The following is a 10,850-nucleotide window of genomic DNA, read 5'->3' as shown; positions in this document are numbered from 1 at the left end:
AGACCTTAAAAAAAAAAAATCAGGATCTTCTGAGACAGTAAACATCTCAAAGAACTTTTCTAGGTAACTAAATCCTAGTGGATACTGCATCACTTGGTCCAAGACTGTTATGGCTCTGCATATGACTGAAGCCCTTCTAAAGATCCTGTGCCATCTTAGGCCCCTGTGCGAAATACATTCTGCCAACACTAGGTAAAGCTCAATAACATCAAGGAGCTTACATCAATTTTCCCATATGCTCAATTCATATAACTCAAACCAAATAAAGCATATTTTCCTAATAAAATAATAAATCATTCAAATTATTATATTTGTGAAAAGTGCTCAGTGCCCTTGTCTCCTGCAAACACGAGCTGCTAAGAAAACAATGTTGGGACCACAGGTAATGCTCTACAGATCTGAGCATTCTGTGAGTGGTAATACGAGGTAATTTATAGCATGTTGCATGTACATTCACAAGGAGTGCATATAAATGTATTAGAAATGACTAAAGAAATGTAGATTTAATGCTGCCAGACTATCAAAGCTAACAAACAAGACTGAGCATGGAACCCAATTAATATTTTTGCATTATTAGTAAGGACTCATGTTTTTATCCATCAGAGCATATTAGCTATATAGCCTGACACTTTCAGCATAGATGCATCACTGAATCAGTTGCAAATGAAAAGTCAGGGAAGAAAGGGCATGAGGAGGCTAATATGAGGGTGTAAATCATTCAAATTACTATAAATATACTGGAGGTGCACGTGGATCTTGTGATCCAGACTGGCCAATATCAGAGACAGGCTTGATAAAAGACTAGAGGGCCATCTATTCTAACCTCTTGATTACCATGTAGAGAAAGCTATTAGATAGTTTCTCTCTCTGCCAGGCTGCCTCATTTCACTTTTAATGAGACTGTCATCTCATTTTTAGTCTGATCTGGAAGATAAATACAGTAAACATATTCAGATTCTTTCCAGCAGATAACCAGTCATTCAAGAGTAAGTACAGTGGCTTCACGGTGTCTGCCTGGACCAGTATCCTAACCCAAACTCTAGGATGCCCACTCTTACACAGACTAAAGTTATTTACACCAGAACTCATACAGTTTCCTCCCAAACATATTTAGGTAAGTGAGCACATTATGACATGTGATTAGTTAAATACACTTTATCTGTTCTATATCCTACGATAAAGAGCTGCTAAGGGATGTCTTGTTTTGGTGCGTTGAAGTTAGATGTAAACATTTTTAACACTCTCTGAATAAATCTGATAATGGAAATAAGCAGACAAATATTAAATTAAAAAAAATCATTACCATCTGTCTAAATAATGCCATTCCTAACCAGAGCAACCACAAACATCACCCCTCCCTTTCCTCCTGCTTTCTATAGTGTCCAATAACTTATGTGTTTAGAAGACCCATCCTAGGCATGGTCATCATTAAAAGCTATATGTAAAACTGAGTGCTGCTATGTATGTATGATCAGAACCTACAATCCAAATCCATGATAAGCAGCTTAATTGCAGTCTCGAGAATGAAGGAGACCGTTAAACTGGAGAACAGTGGAGAGATAGGTCACAATGCAAATGCACAGTGTAGATTTCCCTCCCAAATACATTAAGAGAAAATAGGTATAAAAGGGTAGAATTACGAATACAATCAGAGGAAGGAAGGATACCAAATATTTGGAAAACATACAGTACTGTTCAAAACAAATTCTGTAGTATCAGCTGGATTGCATCCTGGCATGCAAAGCATGCCTTCTTAGTTCAGTATCTCAGCTGACTGGCCAAAATAAATCAAATGTGTACAGCCGGAAGGGATTACACTGCTGAGTAATATTAACCCAGCTGCCCACCTTCCATATCATTTCCTATCATTTTCAACTATAGGCCCCACTTCCCCATCTCAGTTCATGTAGTCACATACAGCTCCTCGTGATCATCCCTGCACATGCTGTTCCATTTCAGCTTTTGCAAGTCCAGCCAGGGCTTCTTATGCTTTTCTCGTGGTGGGAGAAGGAAAGCCACACTGCCAGCCACCAAGATGTGCCACAGGCTGTGGGTGTAGAAGTAATTTTGGTTTGTCTCCAGGAAGGCATAGACGGCCAGAGCAATCAGGGCTAGGAGGATGCCTGGTAAAAGGAAGAAGACCCAGCGCTTCCAGGATGGCGGGTAGCAGTGCCGGCGTTTCACACCACGATAAATCTAATATCAAAGAAGAGAAAAGTGGCATTTAAATGATATACTTTTATCTCAGGAAAGAGAAGGAACAGAGTAAGACATTAATGAAGGTTAATGATTAAGAGAGTACTGGCCAAAGGGTCTCTCTCCTCTACTGCTTTGAGTTAAGCCATGTTTTCTGGGCTCTGCCAGACCTGCATACTTTCATAGCCTCTCTACAATTCCAGAAAACTATCCCCACCTCTCCAAACCACTGTGAAGCCTGGATCTCTCTCTCAGCTCTGCTTGCTTGTAGGGACATCATTGGAGATGGATTCCACAGTTACACTTTGCAAACATCCCTGTTGCTTAGGCCCTCCCACCCTACCCCTTATCTCACCCATCTTTAGGCTCACATTACATTTATATTCCTATTAATTAGCTTCATCAATCTCCAGGATTAATCACCCTCAGCAATCTCTGCCAGCTGATCCTGACAAGAGAAAATCATCACTAATTGAGGCTTCAACTTCCACACCTTTCATCAGGTGGCCCTCTTGACTATGACTGTCACCCTTTCCTTATACTTAGAAACTACCCAACAGTTCACAAAAATGACCTTTAAATCTACCTGTAGACTCCTTCCAGAACTCTCCAGGTTGACCCCCCTGACCCACTCAGATCAACCTAACCCAAGTATAAAATTTCCCTCTTTCTTTCTTTTATTTTTATTATTTATGCATTTTCAAAATAATCCACAAGAGTACTCTTGTTACAGAAAGCAGAGTATATGGAAAACATGATTATCATTAAATAATGACAAATTGAAAAAGGTAAATTAGATAATCATTAAATTACTATTACTATACTATGATTATTCATATCTTTAAACTCTTAATAAGGCCTCAATTCTCATGAGAAAACAGTAAAGAAAAAGACAAGGAGGTCTTATATTTACCGTATTTTCACGCAGATAACGCGCACCCGTGTATAACGCGCACACGGGTATAGCGCGCAGAAACCACGATTTTATGTATAAAAACTTTTGTATACCGCGCTCACGGGTATAACGCGCATGCTGCCCGACTGTCCTTTCGCCCGCCCCGACTCTCCTCTGGCCACCCCGACTCTCCTTTCGCCCTCCCTGACTCTCCGTGCGCTGTCCCGATTCTCCATTTACCCGCCCTGCCCTGCCCTGCCCCCCCCCGGCAGGACCGCTCGCACCCCCACCCCGAACGACCGCTCGCATGCGCTCCCACCCGCATCCACAATCGGAGCAAGAGGGAGCCCAAGCCCTCTTGCCCGGCCGACTCCCCGACAATATCGGGCCAGGAGGGAGCCCAAACCCTCCTGGCCACGGCGACCCCCTACCCCCACCCCGCACTACATTACGGGCAGGAGGGATCCCAGGCCCTCCTGCCATCGACGCAAACCCCCCTCCCTCCAACGACCGCCCCCCCAGCCGACCCGCGACCCCCCCTGGCCGACCCCCACGACCCCCCCACCCCCCCTTCCCCGTACCTTTGTGTAGTTGGGACAGACGGGAGCCAAAACCGCCTGTCCGGCAGGCAGCCAACGACGGAATGAGGCCGGATTGGCCCATCCGTCCCAAAGCTCCGCCTACTGGTGGGGCCTAAGGCGCGTGGGCCAATCAGAATAGGCCCTGGAGCCTTAGGTCCCACCTGGGGGCGCGGCCTGAGGCACATGGGCCCAATCCGACCATGTGCCTCAGGCCGCGCCCCCAGGTGGGACCTAAGGCTCCAGGGCCTATTCTGATTGGCCCACGCGCCTTAGGCCCCACCAGTAGGCGAAGCTTTGGGACGGATGGGCCAATCCGGCCTCATTCCGTCGTTGGCTGCCTGCCGGACAGGCGGTTTTGGCTCCCGTCTGTCCCAACTACACAAAGGTACGGGGAAGGGGGGTGGGGGTGTCGTGGGGGTCGGCCAGGGGGGTCGCGGGTCGGCTGGGGGGGGCGATCGGAGGTTCTTGGGGGGGCGGTCGTTGGAGGGAGGGGGGTTTGCGTCGAGGGCAGGAGGGCCTGGGATCCCTCCTGCCCGTAATGTAGTGCGGGGTGGGGGTAGGGGGTCGCCGTGGCCAGGAGGGTTTGGGCTCCCTCCTGGCCCGATATTGTCGGGGAGTCGGCCGGGCAAGAGGGCTTGGGCTCCCTCTTGCTCCGATCGTGGATGCGGGTGGGAGCGCGTGCGAGCGGTCGTTCGGGGTGGGGGTGCGAGCGGTCCTGCTGGGGGGGGTGAATCGGGCGTCGGGCGGGGTGGGAACTATGTAGAAAAACTTTTGTATAACGCGCGAGGGGTATGCGCGGTAGGTAAAAACGCGTATAACGCGCGCGTTATATGCGTGAAAATACGGTATCACTAATACATAATTATAGAAATGGCTTAACGTTATCTATACATGGCCCAAAATTCTTTTAGACTACCCTATGATATTTTCTTAGTGTCCAGAAAGGTACGAAGGTGCTTAGGAACAAAAAATAATATTTGATTCTGGAGTATCTGGATAACCAAGCATAAATGTAGCTCCCAAACTTTTAACTTCCTCCCTCATAGCTAAAAATAATTTCCTACGGTCCTGTGTAGTCTTTGTAATATCAGGAAAAATCCAAATTTTCTGACCGAAAAATAAAGTTTGGGATTTGCGAAAGAAAATTCTTAATATAGCATTAAGATCTTGCTCAAATACCAAAGTTATAATCATTGTTCCATGATATTCAATTTATTCTTGTGTAGTTTCCAAAATGTCAGTTAGATTATTCAAGTCCAAAGATTGTATTCTTTCAGCTCGTTTGGCAGAAGGTAGACTTTGTAACTTATTAGGCAAATAGTAAATCCTATTGATCGGCGGAATTGAGTCTGAAGAAAATTTTAAATTTTCAATCAGGTATTTTTTAAACATATCAATAGGAGCTGCAGTAGCTGACTTAGGAAAATTCAGTATTCTTAGATTAAGTCTTCTATTATAGTTCTCAAGTTGTTCAATTTTTTTCTGGAAGAAAAGTCTGTCTTTGACAAATGTTGTAGAGATATTTGAATGGAAGTTATCTCCTTATTAATAATGTCGAACTTAGGGGTCCTTTTACAAAGGTGCGGTAGCAGTTTAACGCATGGAATACCGCACATTAAACCGCCTGCCGCACTAGTTCCTAATGCCTCAATTGACGAGGCATTAGGATTTTAGGCTGCCGAGGGGGTTAGCGCGTAATGAAATGTCCGACGTGCTAACCCCCGTAGCACGCCTTGAAAAAAGGAGCCCTTAGAGTTACCGTATTTTCACGCATATAATGCGCGCGTTATACATGATTTTTACAAACCGTGTATAACCTTGCACGTTATATGCGTGAGCGCGTTGTACAAATTTTTTTTTACATAGTTCCCCCCCCCCGACGTCCGATTCACCCCACCGCAGGACCGCTCGCACCCCCACCCCAAAGGACCGCTCGCATGCACCCGCACCGCACCCCCACCCTGAAGGACCGCTCGCACGCACTCCCACCCGCACCCCCACCCTGAAGGACCGCTCACACCCCCAAAGCCTCCCGACCCCCCCCATCATGTCGAAGCTCCTACATGTGTCCTGCTGCTTCCTCTTGGCGGTCCCGGCCCTTCTGTGAGCCCTGCGCCTGCGCTGCTTCCTCTTCCGGCGGTCCCGCCCTTTCTCTGACATCAAGCCCTCTTGCCCCGCCGACTCCCCGACACGATCGGGGCAAGAGGGAGCTCAAGCCCTCTTGCCCCAGCCAACCGTGGCACCCCCGACACGATCGGGGCAAGAAGAAGCTCAAGCCCTCTTGCCCCCGACTCCCCGACACGATCGGGGCAAAAGGGAGCCTAAGCCCTCTTGCCCCGCCGACTCCCCAACTCCCCGACAATATCAGGCAAGGAGGGAGCCCAAGTCCTCCTGGCCCTGGCGACCCCCCCCCCGCTAGTTGTTCAGGCCAGGAGGGAGCCCAAACCCTCCTGGCCATGGCGACCCCCCTACCCCCACTACATTATGGGCAGGAGGGATCCCAGGCCCTCCTGCCCTCGACGCAAACCCCCCTCCCCCCAACGACCGCCCCCCCCAAAGAAAACCTCTGACCGCCCCCCCAGCCGACCTGCGACCCCCCTGGCCAACCCCCACGACACCCCCACCCCCCTTCCCCGTACCTTTGTGTAGTTGGCCAGACGGGAGCCAAACCCGCCTGTCCGGCAGGCAGCCAACGACGGAATGAGGCCAGATTGGCCCATCCATCCCAAAGCTCCGCCTACTGGTGGGGCCTAAGGCGTCTGGGCCAATCAGAATAGGCCCGGGAGCCTTAGGTCCCTGCTGGGGGCGGGGCCTTGGGCACATGGTCGGGTTGGGCCCATGTGCCTCAGGCCCCGCCCCCAGGAGGGACCTAAGGCTCCCGGGCTTATTCTGATTGGCCCAGGCGCCTTAGGCCCCACCAGTAGGCGGAGATTTGGGACGGATGGGCCAATCCGGCCTCATTCCGTCGTTGGCTGCCTGCGGGACAGGCGGGTTTGGCTCCCGTCTGTCCGGCCAACTACACAAAGGTACGGGGAAGGGGGGTGAGGGAGTCGTGGGGGGTCGGCCAGGGGGGTCGCGGGTCGGCTGGGGTGGGCGGTCAGAGGTTCTTGGGGGGGCGGTCGTTGGGGGGGGGGGGGTTTGCATCGAGGGCAGGAGGGCCTGGGATCCCTCCTGCCCGTAATGTAGTGCGGGCATGGGCTCCCTCCTGGCCCGAACAACTAGTGGGGGGGGGGGGGTGTCGCCAGAGCCAGGAGGGCTTGGGCTCCCTCCTGGCCAGATATTGTCGGGAAGTTGGGGAGTCGGGGGGGCAAGAGGGCTTGACGTCAGAGAAAGGGCGGGACCGCCAAGAGGAAGCAGCAGGACACCGGTAGGAGCTTCTACATGATGGGGGGGGTCGGGAGGCTGTGGGGGTGCGAGCGGTCCTTCAGGGTGGGGGTGCAGGTGCGTGCGAGCGGTCCTTCGGGGTGGGGGTGCGAGCGGTCCTGCGGGGGGGGGGGGTGAATCGGACGTGGGGGGGGGCATAAGGCTTTCAGGGTGGGGACAGGACTTCAAGGGGGAGAGGAGAGTTGGGGCGGGCGAAAGGAGAGCCAGGCGGCGACGGGAGAGTCGGGCAGCATGCGCGGTATACGGGTGTGTGCGATATACAAAATTTTTTACATATATTTCGGTTTCCCGCGCGCTATACCCGTGAGCGCGTTTTACACGGGTGCACGTTATCTACGTGAAAATACGGTAGTCTCAATTTGAAAGTTATGAATATAAGTTGATAATTCATCGATTTTACTTACAACCGGTAGGAGCTTCTACATGATGGGGGGGGGGGGTCGGGAGGCTGTGGGGGTGCGAGCGGTCCTTCAGGGTGGGGGTGCAGGTGCGTGCGAGCGGTCCTTCGGGGTGGGGGTGCGAGCGGTCCTGCGGGGGGGGGGGGGGTGAATCGGACGTGGGGGGGCATAAGGCTTTCAGGAAGAATTGCCCAATTTCTTCGTGTCCGGCGGGTCTGTTCTACCTTGGTGGAATTTAAGAAGCAGGCTCGAACCCTCTCGAACAGATTTAGAAGTCGGGGATATCCAGAAAGATCTATACGCCAGGCCTATCTTAGGGCTAATTATGCCCAGCGTGAACTCTTGTTACAAGAATCTGAGGAAGCCCAGACAATGGAGGGGGAGGTGCTCACTTGTATGCTTCCCTTCTCTAGGGTAGTAAATTTGTTGGTATCATTGATGAAGCGCCATTGGCACATAGTGCAAGTTCATCAGGCATTGAGGGAGTTCCCCAGGGTAGCATACTCTAGGGGCATGACTCTTGGGCAAAAATGTAATCGTTTGCTTTATAAGAAGGTGGTTGAGGATCAGGGGGGTTGTCATAGGGGATGTGGCAGGTGCCAATGGTGTCCTCTAACCATGGAAGGGGGGAGTTGGAAGGTTCCAGGGAGGGACATCATTTTGAATCTAAGATCTGATACCAATTGTATGTCGCAGGATGTGATATACGCTATAGTCTGTCCCTGTGAGCTGATTTATATTGGTAGAACAAGTAGGGCGATTCGGGTTAGACTTACCGAGCACAAGTCCCGTATTGTTAATTCGGTCATCCAAGCCCCTCTTGTGGCTCATTGGCTGTCCCATCAACACACAGTAGAACAAATTAGGTGGCGAGTCATTGATCGGGTAGTTGGGAGGGATGGGGAGAAGGATCCTTTTAAATTGAATGAATGTGAACAGAGATATATTTTCACGCTCGATACAGTAGAGCCACGGGGTTTAAATGGAGAAATTGAGTGGGTTTCCCTTATTGGGTGAGGTCGGGCCAATGTGATTTGAGGGGCGTACACCTTTAATTTTTGTAAGGCGGGCTATTTAAACTCCCCGCTGGGACGCCGCGGCCATCTTTTACTCTCTAAATATCGTAGAGTCGGATGACACGGACGTTCCTGGTGGGTATTTTCTGAGTTGGTATCTTAGTGAGACAGTTACACTGTGAGGAGAGGGGGTTGTGTGCAATTTTAATGGCCCCTTTTCTCTCTTGTTCTTTATATATTCCAGGGAGACCCTTGAAACAGCACGTGTATTGTGCGAAACATGCATGTCGGGTTCCACTCCCGGATATCGGCTGTTAACTAAAGCTAAGTACAGATTCATCTGAATGACACTATAAAGCTAATAAGACACGTTTTTAAACAGTTTTTGATTTATAAAAAATTTTTTTTGAGCATAGTGTTACGGGCAGCTGATGATGAGTTCCCACATAATTCTTCCCGCATTGAAACATTGAACTAGCGGTGGAGTGGTGGGGCTGAGGCTACCTTCTAAAGGAATAAAGCATAGGGTACTGTGTCTTTAGCCGGGGTCATGCATCTGTAATCACATTCGTTGGACAACAATGAAACAAAACTGAACAAATAAAAATATTTTGGGTGCCCTCCCCTAATATAAAGGCAGAATACCAGCATAACCAAGTAGATAGATACAGGATCACTTATGTCAGCCATAAAACTGGCGGAATTGGAGACACCAGTGTTCTGGACATACCCATAGTAAAGAGGTGCAAAGTTATATGGCTAACATAGTAAATGATAACGTATAAAGCAAAGAGATACTTACCTGTAGCAGGTGATCTCTGATGCCATCCAAGGAACCCAGTATGGACACTGCCAAGTGCACTGTCATTTTAGATCGTTAGGAAATAATCCATACAATCAATGGAAGCGAGACAAAACCTCCAATAAGAAAATGCTCTCCCCATGTCGGTATAACAGAGACAGCTGACACACTTATAATCTTAAAATGCTAAATTTTAAGTTTTGAGAGGAGACCATGAAAGAGTGTGCATATCAGCTCAGTGAAACGTTGTGACAAATGCGAGTCACAACAGGCTCTACTTACCAACATCATACAGTATTTCTCTCCTCTGTGGGGTTTTTTTTAGTGTCTGTATAAAAAATTCCCTAAAAAGGTGCAACAATACAATAGTGAGCTGCCACTTGTTCGTGAACATTAAGCTCAATTAGTTGCAACATATAATTAAAAAAATAATGTTCAACTATGTGCTTTATGAAGGGAACTCCTATTTAATTTGAAAAGTCTAAACACTGTCCGATAAGGGACCCTATTTCGTTATCTTCCTCAGGGACGATATAGCGTATGCTTTTCATAACAATAGCTCCTGCAATTTATGGCTTGTAATGTTTCCAACATGGGGTTCCTTCTTTGTTCATCTTAAATGTCGAAGCCGGTCCTACCCAAGGTAAAGTTATGTTGCAGTGACATTGGGAGAGCCTTTTCTTGTTGGACTTTAAATCTTTAGGCAATGCCCATACTGTGCGTGTGCCATTGTCTTCCCACCCGATGTTGGCTTGTTGGACCATCAGCTCAGTAACAAAAGCTAAGAAGCCAACTAAGAGAGGTAGGAAGGTTCTGCTTACTGTTCTTGGAGAACACTTGCTACAGGTAAAGTATCTTTGTTTTCTTCAAGGACAAGCAGGCTTAATTGTTTTCAAATGTGGGACTCGCAAGCTGCCAGGATCATGTGTCTGGAAGAGGTTAAACATTGAATAGACAAGAGCCTAGCAAAACCCTATAAGGTTGAAGGAAAGTTGGCTTTAAAGTTGAGAATAGATGTTACAGAACTGTTTGCCCAAATTGACTTTCTCTTCTGTAGATGTACTCTAAGCAGTAGTGAGAAGTAAATATATGGACTGAGGATCAAGTAGTTGCTTTGCAGATTTCTTCAATAGATACAGAGCAAAAAAGAACCACCAAGGCAGCCATAGCGCAGGCTGCAAGGCCATGTAACAGCACACAGTGTGTCAGCCCAGCCTGAGTATAAGAGAAGCAAAATATAAGCTAGCAAAGTGGAGATGTCTTTTGGAAACAGCAATTCCTTGCCTCTTATGATCAAAGTTGTCATGGTGTCTGTGTGTATAATTTTATCAGCCACCTCTTCAATCTTGTCTCCAAGCAGACTACTACCCTCACAAGAGCCATCTGAAAGGTGCTTTTAAGACTGAAGTTTTCAAATCAGAAACCCCGAGCCAAGACACGGCACAAGGCAATTGCTACTGCTAATGTTCTAGAAGATACATCAAATGCATCCAATATGCCTCTAGCTAGGAACTTTAGTGAACAATTTTTGGGATAACTGTGGAGGGAGGAATTCCTCAATCTAAAAGATGTTTAAGC

General features: G+C 48.5%; 1 protein-coding gene across 1 annotated transcript in view; it reads right to left on the bottom strand.

The window, feature by feature from the left end:
* Window positions 1–291: 291 nt before the first annotated feature.
* The window catches only part of PGAP6 (post-glycosylphosphatidylinositol attachment to proteins 6), a 111,662-nt gene continuing 101,103 nt past the window's right edge, over window positions 292–10,850 (bottom strand). The window contains exon 13 of the mRNA XM_033915134.1: window positions 292–2,196. Within this exon, the coding sequence (XP_033771025.1) occupies window positions 1,903–2,196 (294 nt within the window). The 3' untranslated portion in view covers window positions 292–1,902. The remainder of the gene's footprint in view (window positions 2,197–10,850) is intronic.

Source organism: Geotrypetes seraphini, chromosome 11 (assembly GCF_902459505.1).
Source record: "Geotrypetes seraphini chromosome 11, aGeoSer1.1, whole genome shotgun sequence".
In the NCBI taxonomy this organism is placed as follows: Eukaryota; Metazoa; Chordata; class Amphibia; order Gymnophiona; family Dermophiidae; genus Geotrypetes; species Geotrypetes seraphini.
This window is presented reverse-complemented; position numbering and strand designations above follow the sequence as displayed.